Here is an 18,638-nt window from a genome sequence, read left to right as displayed (position 1 = left end):
CTTTCTACACTCAAAAATCCCGTGATTCCCACTTGCTCCGAGGTTCATGTTTCCCCAGCTGGAAGGTTTTGACAATACTTATTGGTGGTTTGTAAAGCTCTCATCTCTTCTTTAGTACTGTAGGGAGGCTTATTATCAATTTTATTTTGACCTGATTTTGTGGCTCAAAGTAGTTCCAGTACTTAAAGGTGGTGGTCTCGTTCTCCTTGCTGAAATGTGGATATAACTTGTATTTTTGACTGACCCTGGGCTTCAATTTGAGACCTACCCGACCTCCTGTGCCTTTTTCAGTGCCCAGACCCACAACAGGGACAAGACTACAGGCTGTTCCCCCTCCTGCACTGAGATATAGGTGTTTTCCGAGCCAGAAAATAATGATGTAGGTGAGGTACGTTATAGTACCTTTCCACACTGACAGCTTGATGGGAAAGTTTTATGTGAAAATATCCAGCAATCCATGCCTGTAAAATGCAGATAACCATTCCTTCCCTTCAGTGGTCCCTTATGTTTTGGAGACTAGTTGTTCAGAGGCCAAACCTCCTCTTAAATGTTTGTCTGGACCACAGCAGTGCTCTCACTTGGACTGCTGGTAAGCCAGAGGCATGGTATGTGTCTTATGGATGACTACTGGAAAAAAAGTGGGGGGTGGATCTTGTAAATATAACTCATGTAAAATGCTTCAGTCTTTTTATAGTTTTTTTTTTTCCCAAGTTATAAAGAGATCTAAGGTATTTATAAAGTGGCTGTTAAGGGCTTATCTTTTTTTTTTTCTTTTTTTTTTTTTTTTTTCCCGAAAACTTGTCACCCTGAGTCTTGTGCACAATAGAGGGAATGTTTTGGATGTGATCTCCATCTGAGTTCTAACGTACTTTATTTTTATCTGCTCTAATCTGAGAACTAAATCCATTTTACGGGAGTTTTTTCTGATTCCCTCTATCATTTTTCAAATAGCCATAAGCAGATTCTAGAGGAAATGTTTACTGTTAGAATATGGGACAAACTTCCCAGGAAAGTCTTCCCCTAGTACTGAACGCTGACCTGGCTCTGTTACTGCACCAGCACAGCTGTACCAGGAGAAATATTTTTCACACATGCAACCTCTCTGAAATTATCCCTGTGTTGTTGGGAGACTTCTTGGAACTTGTAATTGTTGATTGGTTTCAAAAGATGATTCAGAAATTGATTTTTATTTTTTTGACAGCTTTCTGTTACAGTTGCAGGTTTCCAACTTTACAGAAGGCAATTCTTTTTAAATGAATCAACTATTATGTTGAAACTAAAAATATCAGACTAGCACCAGTCCTGTAGAGTGATAATGAAATGGCATCAAGACTTTTTAATAGCTCTAGGAAAACAGCTTTCAGAAGTGCCTTTTTCACATGTGTGCACACAAGAAAAGAGTAAAGTGTATAGGAGATGTAGTTCTCCCTGATGCATCTTCCTGTTAAAAAGACCACACTTTCCATTACAATACAGAGCCAACAAAATTGGGAAGAATGAAAGGTTGAAGGGGAAAGGGAAAATGCCCCCACTTTCTTTATGCACAGAGAGTGGGACACAGCAGCTTGCCCTGCTCTGACACCCCTGCTGGGTGCCTCTGGGGCAAGGTGTTGAGCCTGTCAGGGAAGCAGTGGCTGTATTAAATGAAGTGCTGTGAATTAAGCAGAAACTCATGCTTTATTCCAGTCTGTTTTCGAAACATGCTTTAAAAATTTGCTGGCTCACATGCTTTTGTGCAGTCTATTATTTAATCACAGTTGGGCAACAGATACTCACTGGCTAGTAATGCTTTCATAGTGGGTTCTAATCTTTTTCCCCACCCCCTTATTCTTTGTCAAGCTACAAATGAGCCTGTAGAAGCAGTGCTGAGCATTGCCACTTAAGCCATCTGCCTCAGTGCTGGAGCAAGAGGAGGAGGAGGATGGGCCTGAGCTGGTGCTGCTGCTGCTGCCCAGGGACCCTCTCTGCAGGGAGTTAGGATCTCTGTGCCCCAAGGAGCCCTCAGCCTGCGTCCTGGCTCCTTGAGTGGTCGGGATGGGTGGGGAATGCCGGGTGTCCATACCTGGTTTATAAACTCTGATGTTATCTGCCACTGCTCTTGCAGTTTTAAGGCTAGGGGAGATTAATATTGTGGCAGATATTGTGCAGAGCTTAATTGCATTCAGATAATATTGCTTAAATGGTTATTTCTCTGTTTTCAAACTTGTTTTCATTTAATTTAGATGAAGGGTGAATAGAAGCTGCCAATTTGGCCATCTCTACACGATTCGTTATTTCATAATACCTGTATCATATTCCCTCTCGTTCCTTTCCAAACTGAATTATCCTGCTCTCTTTAATCTCTTTATGAAGGAGGCCACCCATGCACCTAATAATTTTTTGCCTTTCTCTAAATGTTTCTCATGCACTTTTTTTAACCTTGGAGACCATTTAATACCATTCGTCAGCATCAATACTGTGATCCCCTTCTTATTTTTATTTTTTGGCATCCCATACCTCCTTACTGTAACGCACACTAATCTTCCCTCCCTATCGCACGTACTAGAAACTCTTTCCAGCTCAGGGTGTAATGTGGGAACACAAAAGCACACAGAATCCTTAGCCTGCCAAATTCAGTACCTGGCCTAATTTCCACCTCCAGTGTTGCATCCCTAAAATTTGTTTCACTATTTCTTCTTTTTTCAGAGCTTCCTTGGAAAAAATCACTGACAGTATTCAATTATGTGAATTCCTATATTTAAAAAAAAGGGAAGGCGTTTCTGATGCTGATATTCATCTGTAATGGTTTTACTCTGTTGCTTACATTTGTTGGATTCCTCATAAATTTTTCTTTGGAAGCTAACCTTCTTCCATCTGTAAATTATGCTAACCATATTTTATGTGATTTTTGACTTAACAGATTTAAGGCAGGTCCTTTAAATGTTCTTGAACACTAGCGTTTTTAAAGCATTTTGTTCTCTGATCTTTTGATTTTTATGTATGCATGTGTATAAATTGAAATGGTTAAGCCGTATTATCTGGAATTAGTTATAAACACATGTGGTACGTGGAGTTGGTTACAATCGTTGCAGACATGATTGCCTGTGATGCTCTACCTGAGATCTATTTTGAGGTGTGTGTATATATATACACACATAGTTTAATTTGAAACACTGGAGTTGAAATAGCCCACGTCACCTCAACAATTTTTCATGTTTTAGATGAAACATTTCAGATGTTCAGTAAGGAGAGTGAGATAAATAGGGACCTAGTGCTTGTTCTTAGCACTGTAGGGAGGGATGTTGGCTTGGGGTAGGAGGGTGGCTCTTCTGTCATGCAACTACGATAAAGTTAAAGTGTGTGGTAACTTGAGGATTTTCAGGAAGACAACTCCTTTGATTAGGGGAGTTGAATGCTCCCACAGAAAACTGAATTCCACACCTAGCCTCAGTTACCTGGTGCTGGGCAAACAGTGTAAGCGGGAGCTGCCATGAGTTGCTTGTGGTGTGGCCTGTGTTCGGGTTGTCTCATGTGAAGAGCCTTCCGGCCTCTCGTGCAGAAGTGCAGTGTTCTCCTTGCTGCTGAAGTGGCTTTGAAGCTGCACTGTGGATGCCCAGAAGTGCTGAGCACTGTGGAAAATCAAGTCCTCGGTGTCCAAATTGGTCACTCAATTAGTAGTTCCTTCTGACAATTTTGGTTTTGTTCTCTGTGGTTCAGTTTTACATTCTTAAAACCCTGGTAATGCCACCTAAACACAGTTGTATTATAGGGTAAACTTATTAATAGTTTTGAACATTTGGATATAACTGTAAGTTCCCAGGAGAAGAATTCACTCCAGGGTTTGTATGGGATGTGGTAAATAAGCCAGAGTTATTGTTTTCAGGCGCTGCCTTTCTGGTGTGTGCAAACAATGACTTCAGCAGCTTCCAGACTTATTTTTCTGATTCTTCCAGACTATGGTCATGGTTTCATGAGACAGTAAACTGGGTATTGGAGGGCCTATGAGATGAAAAACACCATCACCACATGTTGCAATGTGCCGAGCCATTGCAAACTGGCTTTGCCTATTCAAATGCCTTCACGACATTTTGAAGCAACTTTATCCCGGCAGACCGCATGTTGGTTTGGATACTCTGTGTCCACACTGTGCTCTGGTCTCACCACCTTTTTGGTAAAAATTGGCAAAGCTGCTGTGTTTGTGCTCTGACTTGTGGCAGTGGCCAGGCCGGCCTAGCACCAGCTCTGGGGCCTGCGATGGCTTCCACACAGGTGGCGCCGCCTTGTTTGGTTGCACCTCGCAGAAATGACTGCTTCCTCAGGGATTCATTACGTGCTGCTTCATGTTTAATTTTCCTTGTAAGTTATGCTGGCCGGGCCCCCTAGTGGGGATACAAGTTTTACCAATCAAAAGATTATTTAAGCCGAAAGGAAGCCGCTCCAAAGACCTTTTGTTGCTGTAAGCTGTGGGGCTGGGCGAGTGCTGGTTCCTCTACTGAGATGAGGACTTGCTTCGCACGCCGGTGCCGCAAGTGCACGAGGGCCTGGTGGGGATTACGTCAGGCTGTTGTGTTGCATTAATGTAATTTAAAATTGCTTTTTTTTTTTGGGGGGGGGGGGGGGGGGATAAAGATGCCAACAGAGCACGTAAGGTGTACAGATGGCATCAGTGGTTCAAACAGGCTTGATATCTGGAGTGCTACCAGCATTGCCTCCCCTCTTCCTCACCTGGCTCTTTCCTTTTCTTTCACCTTGCCTCTCCTTTCTAAAAAGAGAAGCCACTTGTGCCAGCAACTTCTTTCCTCATGTTGTTGCCAATCCCTCCCCCCTTTTTCTGTTAAATCACCTGGAACGCTCACAAAGTATTTGCAGCCAAAAGCTTCCATGTGGCCTTTTACTGAATGACCCTAATCCTCCTGTCTCTGATTCTGCCTCTGCTGCTTGTGATTTCAATTGTGTTGGCTAATTTTAACTCCTGATCAACGTTTTAGGAGTTGTGGAAGTGAGGGTGGTGGTCTAAAGCATTTACTTTATGAGTGGAGAAAACAATTTCAGGTTGCACTGTAACACCAAAGTTCCTGCATTTTGTGTGAGAAACAATGAGGGAAACTGTTCTCATGGACCTGATGCCTTGAGACTAATTTTTTTTTATGGTGTAGGGCAGGAATCATACAGTCCCAGTAGGAAGAGATGTACAAAATAGTGTTCTCTAAAAGTGCAGAAAATGATTGTTCTGGCTTTTTCAAAGGTTCCACTTCTAAACTCGTGAAATCTGCATCAAAACTGGAATATTTCAACATGGGCTTTGAGCTCTCAGCACTGCTGAAGGGTAACGTTTGCTTGCAAGGCAGCCCCTGTAGAGCAGTTGCAATTTGTGGGGCTTGGTGTAGGGTAACGCTGTTTATAATGAAGTCAGAACTGGCTTTTAGAGTCTGATGAATGAAAGTCCACAGCATAAGACTGCGGCTTTTTGTGAGAGAGACATCTGTGCTATAACAAGAGCAGGAGACCCAATTTAGACAACTGCTAGAACAAGAGCTCAAGAAAAGGAAAGACTTTTTTTTAGCTTAGATGAAAAGTTTATACAAATAAACTTTTCAGCTGCTCATCAGAATTGCTGCTGCACCACCAACTTGGCTTTGAATTTTGTTCTGATTGCCCAACAACGCTGTACACGAAGAGTGTTACGGAAGAGCAGCTTAAACAAAACATGTTTGTTTTGCAGCAGAATTAGAGGCTTTGGGCTAGAGAGAAGAATTTGGGGAGAGAAAAAGACAGTATGAAGAGAAATATGAAAAAATGGAAGGATATGAATAGAAGCTGGCTGTTGCAGTAAATACATGTGAGGCAAGAAACACATGCAAGAGTGGAGTTCAGTGTTTTGACAGTGAGTTACAATAGAGGATCTGGCTTCGAGTACACACAACTTTTCCCAACTGGATCAGCTGGTTCTATTAAAAGTATCCATCTCCCTACAAAGCTCCCTGCTCACTGCAAAATAGATACGTGCACAAATCTGCCCCAATCCCTGCTGATATTTTTTTTACTAGTACATTTTAAATACAGTCTGGTTAAATAGCTGCCCCTGTGGTGTTGCTCACACTTAAAACCTTGCTGCATGAGCAAGGTGATGAAAACATAAGCATGTAATGAGTACCTTGCTGCAAAGAGCAAGTTTCTTTGACCCAACAGGGTTTGTGTCCTGTTTTTGTTAAAGCTCCAGTCTTTTGAGGAAACTTCTCACTGATCTGTTCGATTTGATTAAACTCCTTTAAGAAAGTAGGAACTCAGTCATGTGGATTAAAACCTGGATGGACACAGTCTCTGAGACAGCTCAGAGGGTTGAGCAGCAGTGTAAGTGGAAAATTTGTGATGAAGAGGAGTGGGATGTTGAATGCACAGTCCTGAGCTATTCTTCAGTATTAGCGGCAAAAGAGCCTTTTGGTTCATAGGCTTCTTGGAGTAGATGCAAGTCTGTCTTGCTGAGACGTTTATGATGGCTGACAGTAGACATGCCAGAAGCAGCAGTTCTGAGAGCATAATGTCTTGGGAAGGTTGCTTAGTTTAGCTTTCAAGTGTTCCCTTTCTTGGCGAAGCAGGTGGCTTTACCTTTTAATGAAAAAAAATCACATTTTATTCTTTGCTCAGAACATAAATTTAATATGGAAATATCTTAAAAAATGCTGTTTAATTTTTATTCCACTATTGTCTTCTCTATTGTTGAAAATGATGTGATTTTTAGAGTGATGCAGCTTTGGGCCAGAGTGGGCTGTAGAGTTCAAATGTAATCAAAATTTGTCATAAATAACTAAAGACGTTAGCTCATACTTGTAGTACAGTCTGCTGTGTAATGCTGCACTGGTGTGTTGACATGCTGTAGGGACAAAAGTTACTTTTTGCAACTAATGAGCTCTTCAGTATCCTGTTTGGAATAAACATCTCCAACTGGGTCTTTAAGCCAGGGACTTGCTTTGCTTTTCCTAGTTTTAAAGCACTCAAACCACCTGAGGTCCTGTTCATCTGCTGACTTCAGCTGAGGCAAAATTATCCTTTGGGCCACCTGCAGTAGAAGGCTTTCTGCTGGTCACACATGCAGTGACTCTTCTGGCTTGTGCTGATGCACAACCTCTGAGCTGCAAGACCTCCCAGCCCCAGCCTGTCTTATGCTTAAATGGTCTCGAAAGGATTTTCCCCAGACTCCTCATTTACTCTAATCCCCTGGAACATCTCTGTTTCAGTTAATATTTAGTGAATTTCAGAATAAACATTTTCTTAAGCAGTTTCCAATTGTAGAATCTGAGGAGTGGCACAAAACTATTTTAGGGGATTGCAAAGAGTAGGCTAATGTCTAGTTGTAGGAGGAGAGGACAATTAGCAACTTGTCTATGAAACTTGTTGCCAAGAAAACTTTCTGAACTCTGAGCAATAAGGATGGGGAAATTCTGCACTTAGAGGTAGTAATGTGTTGCTCAGACTTGGCAAGTAGCGCGCTGCCTTTTAAATACCTAGTTTGTAATATTACCTTTGAAATGTCTGCATGCAATTTCAGGTTTAATAGGAGGTGAAGATTAAGATTTGAAATTATCCTGATGTAAGCTGTCATTAAGTTTGGGCATACACATTCATTTTATTTTAAAAGCGTCTTTTATATTGTAGTAAAAGTATACAGTAGGTTAATAAACTATCATTTTGAATAGTTAACTTCACAGGGATGTGGGTTCCAAGCCATTACGTTTTTAGGGGCTGTTCTTTTGTGCGCACTCAGATGCTGGTTACTGCAAGTGGAACCCGGCTGCAGTGGCAAGCTGCACAGATGTGTTTGTTGCGTGCCTCTTACTTCTGTCCGTGCTTCCTTCTTTCCTTCCTTTTCCCAAAGGGGTTTCTCCCTTAAGACAGTTAGCCTTAAGTGGTCAACTGAAATGAGCAATGGCACTTCTGCCACAGAATAGATTGCAAGCTGACTTTTTGACTTCTTGATGTAAATTGGAAACTTTTTCAGCAGCCTTTTAATGATGGACACAAAACACTAGGATGCAACAGAGCACAATGATATACCTGTGTTCTCTGCTAGCTACTGGTGTCGCCAACTGTTTGCTGCAACATTATTTCTTAGTGGGAAGAAAGTGAAGTGTATACCACCTGGATTTTAGAGGTGTTACAACAGTTGGTATTTTGACGTTTTTATTGGAATATTCTGATACCCTGATTTTCTTCAAGATATAAGTGCTTCTTGCCTCTTCATTTTCCATATGACTGGAACTAAGTTAACTATGCCAGATGAAAGTGCTTTATTCAGACTTTCTGTCCGTTCTCATGTTTTACCTGTTATCCTTTTACCCTTATCTTTCAACCAATGGACAAATGAACTGTGATTTTTAAAAAAAAAATAATTGTGAGGATGCTCTTGCTAGTGATTCCTCTGGGACAGACTGATTCCTCTGGGACAGAGACTAGCACATTTCTATGTACAACCAAAGTGTACTGGGGAAAACAAAAGCAGAGTTGTGAACATGCTTGGGATTCTATTCTGGAGAGATTTCATTCAGATATTTTATTCTAGATTTGCTCCTTTTTAATTCTTCTTGCCTCTGTTCTACTCCACACTGCAAACACATGTTTTAGAGGCTTAACTTCGAAGGTTAGGACTCATGGTGCCAGTGGGACTTCTTGGAGATGTGGTCTACGTTTTCACATTCATGAAGTTTCAAGCTTGGGTTTTCTAACCTGGGAAAGAATACAAGCACTGCTTGCTTACTTGCCCTGTGATTAAAAATAGAAAAAATATAGCTAATCACAGCAGTTGTCTTGAATACTAAATGTTCTGATAAAATGATTATAAATTTTGGTGTAATTAGACGTACTAAAATGTATTTTAAAATTGAAATGTCTTTCTTTTTTTCCCCTCATGATAGGTGCTGGACAGTTTGTTAGCTCAGTATGGAACAGTGGAGAACTGTGAGCAAGGTATGCTCTCCAATCTCAGGCTGCTTCTTAACTTGTTGTGGGAAGCGAGTGCATGCTGAATTCACCCTTTTCCATTGCCTCTTTCTCTCCAGTGAACACTGACACGGAGACTGCAGTCGTAAATGTAACATACGGCAATAAGGACCAGGCTAGACAGTAAGTGTCTTGTTAATTTGTTACCGTACGCTAACTTGCATGTTGGAGTTCATTGTTTCAAAATTTATATGCATCTTTGCTTCGTATTAATCTACCAACAAAATGATAATGTGAGCAATAATATTTTAAGAAAGCCTTTCTGCCTTGCCCCTGCCAAGTCCTGTGTGCTTAGATTGCTGTTTTGTCATCAGCTTTTCCTACACTTTGGTTGTATGAAAAAATTGAAAATTTAGGTAAAATTATTTGACTGGGGAGGGCAGAAGATTAGTGATTTGCCAGTGGATGGGAATTGTTGAATTTTTATCTATTTTTAAGAAGCTTTGTCCTTTTACAGTGTTGGTTGTTCTGTGTTTGTCCACTGCATAACTGTGGTTGTATTCTCCTGTTGGTTTCTGTTCTGTTGAGGTTCTATCTCAAGATTTTTTTTTTAAATAGAAAATTTAATACTTCTTCCAAGCAGGTCATTATTGGAATAACTGAAATAGTTTATTTGGGCTTTTAAACTTTAGGTGGCCAACTTTGTGTATGTATCTTCAGTAACTGAGGGATTTTCATCTAGATATTGAAACTTAAAAATATAATGGTTCATTTTTGTAATCAGTGGTTGTGTATCCTTTCCCTTTCAATGTTGTTACTATGTGTTATTCTTTAGGTTTAATTTTGCTTTTCAACTGCAGGTAGAAACACAAGTCTTTTTTTCTTAATTCTTAATCTGGGGACATAAACATTTTCCTCCTCCTTTATAACCATAGCAGGTTTAAACAAAACCCAACCCAGGGAATAGCCTGCAATGAATTTCTTTTTTTAACTTTGAAATTTCTGCCACCTTGTGGCTAACTAAAACCAGCAGTTAAGATGCGGGCTATGCTTATGGTTTGCATTAATATAAAATTACCAATGAAATAAATTTGTACACATAATTAAGTAATTAGGACTTCTGTGCAACTTGAATGCAACACATGTTTCATCTTTCCAAGTGTTAGGTTACTTGTTAGTGTACTCTAAATAAACGTGATGGGAAACTTGTGTCAACAGTGTGCCCAGTATATATATAGTGGAGCTGAAGAAAACAGTATTTTTCTTCATTTCACTATTAAAGTTACCTTCTCAAAACCCAAATCATTCAACGTCTTCTTCAGCTCTTTATCTGAATTCTGTTGCACAATGATTAAGGAAGATGTTGAATTTCTTGTTCTGAAGAAGCCTATGGTGCAATGTTAGAAATGCTACATGTGTTAATTCCCTCTTTGAAAATGTAAGAAGGAAGTACCTAAAATATCATGGAAAGAAGCATGATGCATATTTTTGATCTGTCATCTGTGGTGTGGGTTCTTGGATTTGTGCATTCCATGCCGAAACTGAAGACAACAAAGTACAATTTCTTCCCCCTCAGCCTGTACTTGTTACATTTTGAGGTTAATACTGAGAAAATGCTGAGATAAGCCAAGCCTGCGAGGAAGCAACTGAGATAAATTTGTTTTTGCATGAGAAATCACATGAACATAGCTGAAGGTATCTGGAGTTCAAAGCAGGTGAATTAGCATCGAGCGCGAGTGTTGGTAGAGGACCTGATGCGGCTGAATGATGACACGGTGTCAGTTGCCTTGAGCAGGTAGGGCAAGTAGAGGAGCCTTGATTTGCTTGGTGAATGCTTTGACAGGGACTCAAGTTTGCCTCAGGGCACGAGCCCATTTTCCATAAAGAATATGTTAAACGAGGATGGTTGGGTTTAGGATGAAGGCCTGCAACTGTTTAGCAACCCCCAAGAGAAGAAGCGACTGGATAGGGGATTTTTAAGGAAAAACAGTAAGGAACTGCAAAGTAGACTCACAACAGGGTGCATGTGGCTGATCTGTAGTAGCTGTGGCGATGCTTCAGTTGGATGTTTTTGCTAGATGTGACCTAGCTTTGCTTCTTGGAACTGGTTATGGTGGGCAGCAATGGCTTTGGAAGGGGAGCGGTACACGAGTGCTGACATCTGATAAAAGTCAGTGTTGGTCAGCCCGTGCAGTACAGGGAGGAACAAGAACTGACTTTGTGAAAGCTGTTTGTAGGCTGGTTGGGAATCAGCAGCTGATGATAACAAGCCCTGCATTTTGAGACTTAACTGCTCAGGGCAAATAATGCCATTAGCCATTTGGTGCAAGGACTGAGACCGTACATTCCCTACGGTGCTGCATGCAGGGGGTTCCCAGTCGTAACCGAGCATCTCACCAACTTTTTGCAACGCACGTCCTAATCTCCCAGTTAAGTGTTGGCTGACAAAACACGCGGAGCTGGCTCCTTCCCCTCTGGACAGGCTGTGCAGCATAGCCCTGCCTGCTGGAGTGTGTGCATGCGGTGCTGTGCTGTGGTGGTGCTGGAACAGCCTGGGGATGCTTCTGATAAGCAGCTCTAAACAAGTGTGGTACGCGTGGCTTGAAGGATGGTACTTTTGTGTAAAACTCTTGGTTCCACCAAGGTGGGAAGAGCATTTCTCCATCTTGCACAACTAATTGCTGTGGCAGAGGCTTTTTCCCCCCCCTCTTTTCTAGGCTGGTACTGTGGTTGTGACATATACAGTATAGCACTGCATCCAAAATCAACTTTGAGACTAAAAATCAGCTTTGAGGTTAATTAGTGAAGAATGTTGAAGTCCTTTTATGCAGAAGCAGCAAGCCTGGGGGACAGAGCATATAGCACCCAAAATCTGAGAGGTGCACAGCTGCTGATGTCTAGTTGGAATAGAGGTCTGTGGCTTTGACCTGTCACCGTGCTGTCTCTTTCTGTCTCTTTCTTAGCTGAACTGGCATGATGCTGGCTGGGCAAGAAAAGCAGGATGCTGCTCCTCATCTTTAAGTGGGCAGACCAGGTGTTTGCAGGAAGCCCAAGAGGTTTGCAAGGGAGGTATGGCAAGCACCAAGCCATGGACAGGCCAGGGAGAGCCACCCCTGCTCCATGGGTAGAGACGAGAGGACTGGGACTGCCCGGGCAGCTCTGTGACCCCAAACATGCCCGACTGCAAGGAAGAAGCCTCATCTTCACCAGAAATTGAAGAGGGTCTTAAAAAGCACGTGCATGCTGCTCTCGCACATGCAGTTGCTGACCATTGCAATGGGTTTTGGAATATTTGGGTGAGAGGGTGAGTGGCAGGGCCTAGTGTGCTTAGTTGAGGCTGAACACCCAACCAGAGCCATGTAGGTCTTGGGGTGGCTTGGGACCTGCTCACCAACGGGCAACCCCTCTTCTCCCCTTGTTGATCCGGGACAGGCTGGCCATGTCCTTGTGGCTGTTGGCTTCATAGTCATGCTGCCTCCTCTTTCCCTCCCCAAAATGCTCCAGAGTGGAGGCATCTACGGGATTCTGCTCTACCCAGGGTTTTGGAAGTTTTTTTGTGCAAAGTTGGCTTCATGCCTGTCAAGGTGGTGCCTGTTTTTTTTAGGATGGGGCTGGATGTCCATTTTTAATCTTTTTTTTTCTAGCTCAGGAATGAGATATGTCAGGCTGTGTCTCATGACTGATGGTGTGTTTTAGCTGCTGGCTGCAACGTGAGGAGCTTGGGATCTGTGTTTTTGCAGATATAGGTAGATATATTACTTTAAGATGCTAGTGATCACCTTTTAATTAGAATATATACAAAAACAAATTTTTTACCCTTTCAATAAAGCACAAAGCTGTGTGCACACCACATGTATCCTTGACAAATGAATAAGAGTTCACATAACTAATACTTTGATATTCCATCATGGGTCAGGACTAATGTTGCCATAGGAACGATAAGACTGAAAATTTGGAGTGGTGTAGGATTATAAGCTTAGATTTGTCTTTTGCTTTGTTTTTATTTTCACAAATACTAATGAAAACTATATTTTTACTTAATGTGGAAAAAAAATCTTTATGCCAAGGAAAAATTACCATGTAAATCTGTCTTCTCGGTATGCAAATGTATCTGTTTAGGGAGGAAAAATGAAAGATGGTGTATGTACAAGCTGCATGTGGGAGTGAAATATGTTCTCCATCTAGTGCTTAGTGTGATCACGCTATCAATGGATGAATGATTTCCTGCACAAGACTTGGTGCTTTTACTGTATTCATTTATTTAGGATATTTAACCTCCACTAGCATCAGAAGGAAGGAGGCTGAGCAAATATCTCCTCATAGGAAGCTCACAAGAGAACAGCAGTGAGATGTAACTTTGGGGGAAAAACTCAGGTGACTAATTTACAAAATATTTATTTAAAGGTTTAGGTCTTGCAGAAAAGTCTTCCTCTGAATAAGTCTTACCTGAACACAAGCCAGGCTGCTGCAGTTTCACAGAGCACAGGCAGTGGTTGCTGCAGTCTTCAAGTTTGTTTTATAGAATATTTTCTGAACTACACTGAGGTTCCTGTCTACCAGCTCTTGCTGGTGTATGAAGTATAAACATTTTCCGTTTTCCTCTAAATATTAATTAGAAAAATAGGGTGATAGGAGGGGTTACCTCTTAATGAGGAAGTTTTCTCCATCTTTGCCATCATGGAGTTACTCAAAGGCTTTTAGGCCTCGTGTAAAAGACTATGGGCACCAGTAATGACAGAGGTCACCTGTGAGACCTTTCTGACTGTGGTTGTGGAGATGCCCAGCTCTGTCTGGGAAGGCAGAAGTCTTTTGAAAAGCAGGGGCTGTGTTGCTGTGGCTTGGACTCGAGTGTCCAAGGTGGTCAGCCGATGCAAGGATGTGCTTCACAAAAGGAGCTGAATTTAGCATTTTTTTTTTTTTGGTAGATTGCAAAAATGGTTGTAGCCATGGTGTGGTGGGGATCTCCTGTAGCCTTGACTCAAGCAGGTGCCACTGGGGGGTATGAAGACACCATCCCTTGCTCTCCTCTGAGGCTCCCTCTTTCACAGGGAGTGGGGATGGCTCTCCTGATGGCAAGTATTGATTTTTTTTTTTTTTTTTTCTTCCACAATGCTGGCACTAAAGCAAACTTAGGGGCCCTGTGGCTTAAATCCATTGATACTTCTTCCAGGAATGTTGACTCTAGAAGACAGCTCTCAATTATCTCCTGTTTTTTTTTCCTTCTCTTTCCTGAAGCAGTACTTTACCTCTGAAACTTTGTCATTCTGGTGCTGAAGGACTGCTGAAGAGAGTGTAATCTTACCTGATCATAGCCTTGTTTTATGCCACAAAAAAGTTCAGCACAGTTAAATAAAGGTGCTATGACAGCATATTAAGAACCTAGTGAAAACTGTCAAATGTTGGAAAATTGAAGGCCAGGCTCAAAACTCCAAGTGACCTCTCAGCAGCTGTGGGCATTGTCTTCTGCCTGCATCGCTGACAATCAGTCATTGCTGCGTTCGCTTCTGTGTGCATGAATCAGAGCTGAGAGCGAGACACCTGCCTGGGAAGCCTCAGCTCCACGCATGGCTGGGAGAGCGGTGTTTTCTGACTCTTCTGGCTTCTTGTCACTTGATTGACTCAGATTATAAAACAAGTCAGCCTGTAAAATAGGGAGAACTGTGACTCAGAGGATGAGTTCATTAGTTTAAAGTTTTCTCTATAAATATCTAGGTTAGTTAAACAAGTGATATTGTAGTATCTCTAGATGCTAACCTCTAATATAAAGCTAGAGAAGTGAACTTTAAAGCATGTTTGCTTTCAAATACTCAGTCAAAACCAGCTTTTTCAATATTTGAATTATTTTTCCCTATTATCATATGGTTTTGGTAGCCAGTGATTGCTTTCCTGAAATGGAAAATGACCTTTTTTGAGTTTGCTTTGAATTTAAGGCACTTACAGTCATAGAATCATTCAACAATTTAGAAATTGTTTCTCAGCAGAAAAACTGCAGTCTTCTTTCCAGGAAAACTTTCCAGGAGAAGTGTTGTGTGTGTCAGTTGCTGCTTTATAATATCTGTTGTGAAACCTACGTATGTGGCTTGGTTGCAAACAAAAAGCCTAGTCTTTTCCTCTCCTGCCACTTCCGAGGAAGAATGAGAAGTCTCTTGCGCTGCTTTAATGTAAGAGCTGTGTTAGTGCTGGGATTCTGGTTGAAGATGTTCTCTAGCCAGGTAAGCTTGAAGCATTTGGGGGAAGAAGCAGTGTCTGAACTTGTCAAATGAATGCGTGGAAGGGAATGAGCTGGGATGCGTGTCAATCTGGAGCCTACCACCAGCATGTTGGCAAAAAGGCTGGTGCTCATCTCTCCAACATCTCGAGGTTTGTTTCCAAAAGCAAACAGGGCTTGTGCAACTGCACTGCCTGATGGTGCCGTGCCCCTCTCCAGTAGCTCTTCAGCTTCTTGGCTGATTCCAGTAAGGCTCATTTCAGTAAGTCTCAACTGAGAAAGAGGTTGAAGATGTTTGCAACCAAAAAGAAGTTATTTTCAGGTTACATAAAAGGGAAAGCCTCCAGATCCCTTCCCCAGAAAACTCCTTTTGGGCACTGCAACTCTGCAGCTCAAAGCTGAGAGGCAAATCCATAGCACGGCAAGATCCACGAGCTGTGCTGCTCACGGTCCCTTACTGTTCTTGTAAACACAGCGTTTTGCATAATAAAATGCTCTCCGAAGTCCATGCAGTAAAAGTTAAGAAATGCCAGCTTTGAGATAGCCTCAGCAAATTTTAATGCAGCTCTATTTTGCCACGTGCTGTAGGAGATTCTCCCATTGTGGGAGCAATTACCCTTCCATCCTGTCCCAGAAGGACCTGTCTCATTTGGTGAACACAAGTATTTAATGAGCAGCGATCAGTTATTCAATACTTGGCTTTCCTTGTTGTTCGGTGGGGTTGCCCTAGGCCTTATTTATTATCAGCCCTTGCTAAACGCTGCTCCAAAGACGAGAATTACTTCTATAAGCCCTTTGCTGCCCTGCTGGAGTATTTCACAGACTCAGGGCTATTCCCCGCGAGGTGAAGGGGCAGGTTATCCTCTTTTTTTTTGCAGCTGAGGCTCAGTACCCCTACACCATTTGTGATGAACAAGGCCGCTGCTCACCTCCAACAGCAGTAGGAGACCACAGGGCCAGGACGCGCAGGAGATGAGCAGCACTCTGCTGGCTCCACTTGAAAACGAAATCGCCCACTACCTCTGCGGCAGGGGTGAAGCTGTTGCAGAGGGCAGCGGGTGGCAAACTGGCTGTAACTACATGCAAATGTGTGTGAGGGGAGAGACCAGATTAGGTTTCGGCATTTCAAAGGCCTTGCTCCAGAGCATACGGTTATTATGAGCTTTTTTTTTTTTTTAAAAAAAAAGAAAATGTTGGTGGGTTCTTTAATATGAAATGGAAACCTCCCGCCCTCCCCGGAGTGTTTTTAATTTAAATTAAGCCTTTAAACAAAATCTCTCCATAAACTTTTGTCCCGGATTAAGCCTGGCATTCATAAACTACCCCAAATCAACGCGTGTTTTGGCGATATCGGTGTATCGGATTGCTGATGTGAATAATATGCCTTCTGTAGTGAAACTCAGAATGCCCATCTCAGACAAAAGCATGAATTTGAAGCTAATTGTGTATGAGCATGCTGCAAGTAGCTTGGTTATTCCTGCTGTTGCCTGGATCTTTAGTTTTAGTGATGCTTTCTCTTCTGTTTGAAGGGAAGATCTTAGAGCTTTCAGGAGTCTGCCGTTTTTAACCCCAGAGTCTTGTTCCCTCTGCAGAGGGGTCAAGAGGTCAGGCTGAGTTGTGAGCCTGGGGCCTCCTTGCTCTGTTGAAACGGCTACACTCAAACCATGCCCCCTTCTTCCTTTCTCCCATCAGTGCCATCATTGCAACCTCAGCACTTTAATGGTGCAGGGGCTACTTTTCAGCGGGTGCTGCCCAGAAGCTGGGTACCAGAGCGCTGTGTGAAGCTGAGGCCACGCTCCCCAGCATCACCCAGTGCAGTGAGTGGGATGGCGTGGGGAGGGAACATCGTGTTTTGTGAGAGCTCAGCAGGTGTGGAGAGGCTGAGGGGAGAGCACAGGGTTGTTCTTCAGCGTGGTGGATCACGGTGTGGGCACGCTGTGTGCCTTTGGGTGAAATCCCTCTTTGATGATCAGTGGAGGGGGCTCTGCTTTGCCTCAAAGGGCAGCAGAACTTGAAACACCATGTAAATGTCTCCGAACGCCTTTGCATCCATCAAGAGCTTAGCTGAGGCTTTAATTTGCTGGTTAACTTTTAATCCTGCCCGCAACATGGCTGGTAAGTTGTGAGGTGTTCCAGTGGTCTGCTCAGTGATGTTTCAAGTGCCATGGATTGGCTTTGAGCGCTTTCTCTCCTGCTGAGAATGAAGCACAAGCTGTCTTCCCTTTCTTTTGTGTCATAGCTATGTCAGTTATTGAAGGGGGAAAAAAAATCCAGCCAAATAGCTGTGCTGGCAAAAACCCTAATGAAGGTGCTGTGATAGCAGCGGAAAAGTTTTCCCTCTGGTGCAGCTTTAATTCTATTTGGGAAACTGATTTAAATTAAATCAGGCAAAAGAATGCTTTTGAGTGTATAAGCTCTGTCTCCTGTGAGGTTTTGCTGATAGGGTTGTACCAGCAAAATGTTTAAAGTGCACAGAAGCCCAGAGCAAGCAAGAACTAACTTGTAGTTCTTAATATGGTGACTTAAAAAAAAAAAAAAAAAAAAAGCTGTGTAATCTAAATCTTGACTAAAGAGTCTTGAATGTAACCTTTCATCTAGGAAGTAGCTTTTTAGCTTTGTCATGTGATTTAGGAAGCACAGAAGTCTACACCTAGGTGACTTCTTGTTTTATAAGGTCCCACACGTGACTGTTTTGTTTCTATTTTTCCCCCTTCTCTCCCCTCCCCTTTGCAAACAAACAGAGCAATAGAAAAACTGAACGGGTTTCAGCTTGAAAACTATTCCTTGAAAGTCGCATATATCCCCGATGAAATGGCAGCCCAGCAACCTCCGCAGCAGCATCCCCAGGGGAGACGTGGATTTGGGCAGAGGGGCCCTCCGCGACAGGGGTCCCCCGGTGCCACCACGCGGCAGAAGCCACAGTCGGACGTTCCTCTGCGGATGCTGGTCCCCACACAGTTCGTAGGAGCCATCATCGGGAAAGAAGGAGCAACCATCAGAAACATCACAAAGCAGACACAGTCCAAGTAGGTTACCTTGTAAAAAAATGTAATTCTAAGCTTTAATGTCGTGTCCTTTTCTACTGTGTAAAGGGAAAAGTGAATTGTGTTTCTCTTCTGTAGGATAAGAATGTATTTCATGTGTGTTGTGCTCTGGTTTGTGTTTGTCTTGATCTTTCTGAAGAAAGCCTTACAGGTATAACAGCACTTTTTCTAGTTTTCTTAATTGTGCTAGGAGACAAGACACTGGTGGTTTTTTCTTTCCTAAAAATGTACAATATTTGAGCCATAACCCTCTACAAATTTGTGCTACTAAAACGGTCTTGATTACAGGGAGAAATCTGTCTCCCGCTCTCCCCATAATGCTGTTTTATCCTTTGGAAGGCTTCTGTTTCCTCAGAATTGTCATCTTTGGAGACCAAATTTTGATGTTCCACCTTGTCTTCCAGCTAGGGTGAGCAGTATTGCTTTCTGTGCTGGGATGGCAAGGAGTCACTCTAGAAACACGTAAAGCTTCT

At 42.4% G+C, this 18,638-nt stretch overlaps 1 protein-coding gene across 2 annotated transcripts in view; it reads left to right on the top strand.

The window, feature by feature from the left end:
- IGF2BP3 (insulin like growth factor 2 mRNA binding protein 3) overlaps nt 1-18,638 on the top strand; it is a 110,143-nt gene that overhangs the window by 57,180 nt on the left and 34,325 nt on the right. For both annotated transcript variants that reach the window (XM_035317511.1, XM_035317512.1), the window contains exons 5-7: nt 8,889-8,940; nt 9,033-9,096; nt 17,863-18,147. In XM_035317511.1, coding sequence (XP_035173402.1) covers nt 8,889-8,940; nt 9,033-9,096; nt 17,863-18,147 — 401 coding nt within the window. The remainder of the gene's footprint in view (nt 1-8,888; nt 8,941-9,032; nt 9,097-17,862; nt 18,148-18,638) is intronic.

The sequence above is a fragment of the Oxyura jamaicensis genome, chromosome 2 (genome assembly GCF_011077185.1).
Source record: "Oxyura jamaicensis isolate SHBP4307 breed ruddy duck chromosome 2, BPBGC_Ojam_1.0, whole genome shotgun sequence".
Classification (NCBI taxonomy): Eukaryota; Metazoa; Chordata; class Aves; order Anseriformes; family Anatidae; genus Oxyura; species Oxyura jamaicensis.
Note: the sequence above shows the minus strand (reverse complement) of the source record. Positions and strands in the feature narration are given on the sequence as shown.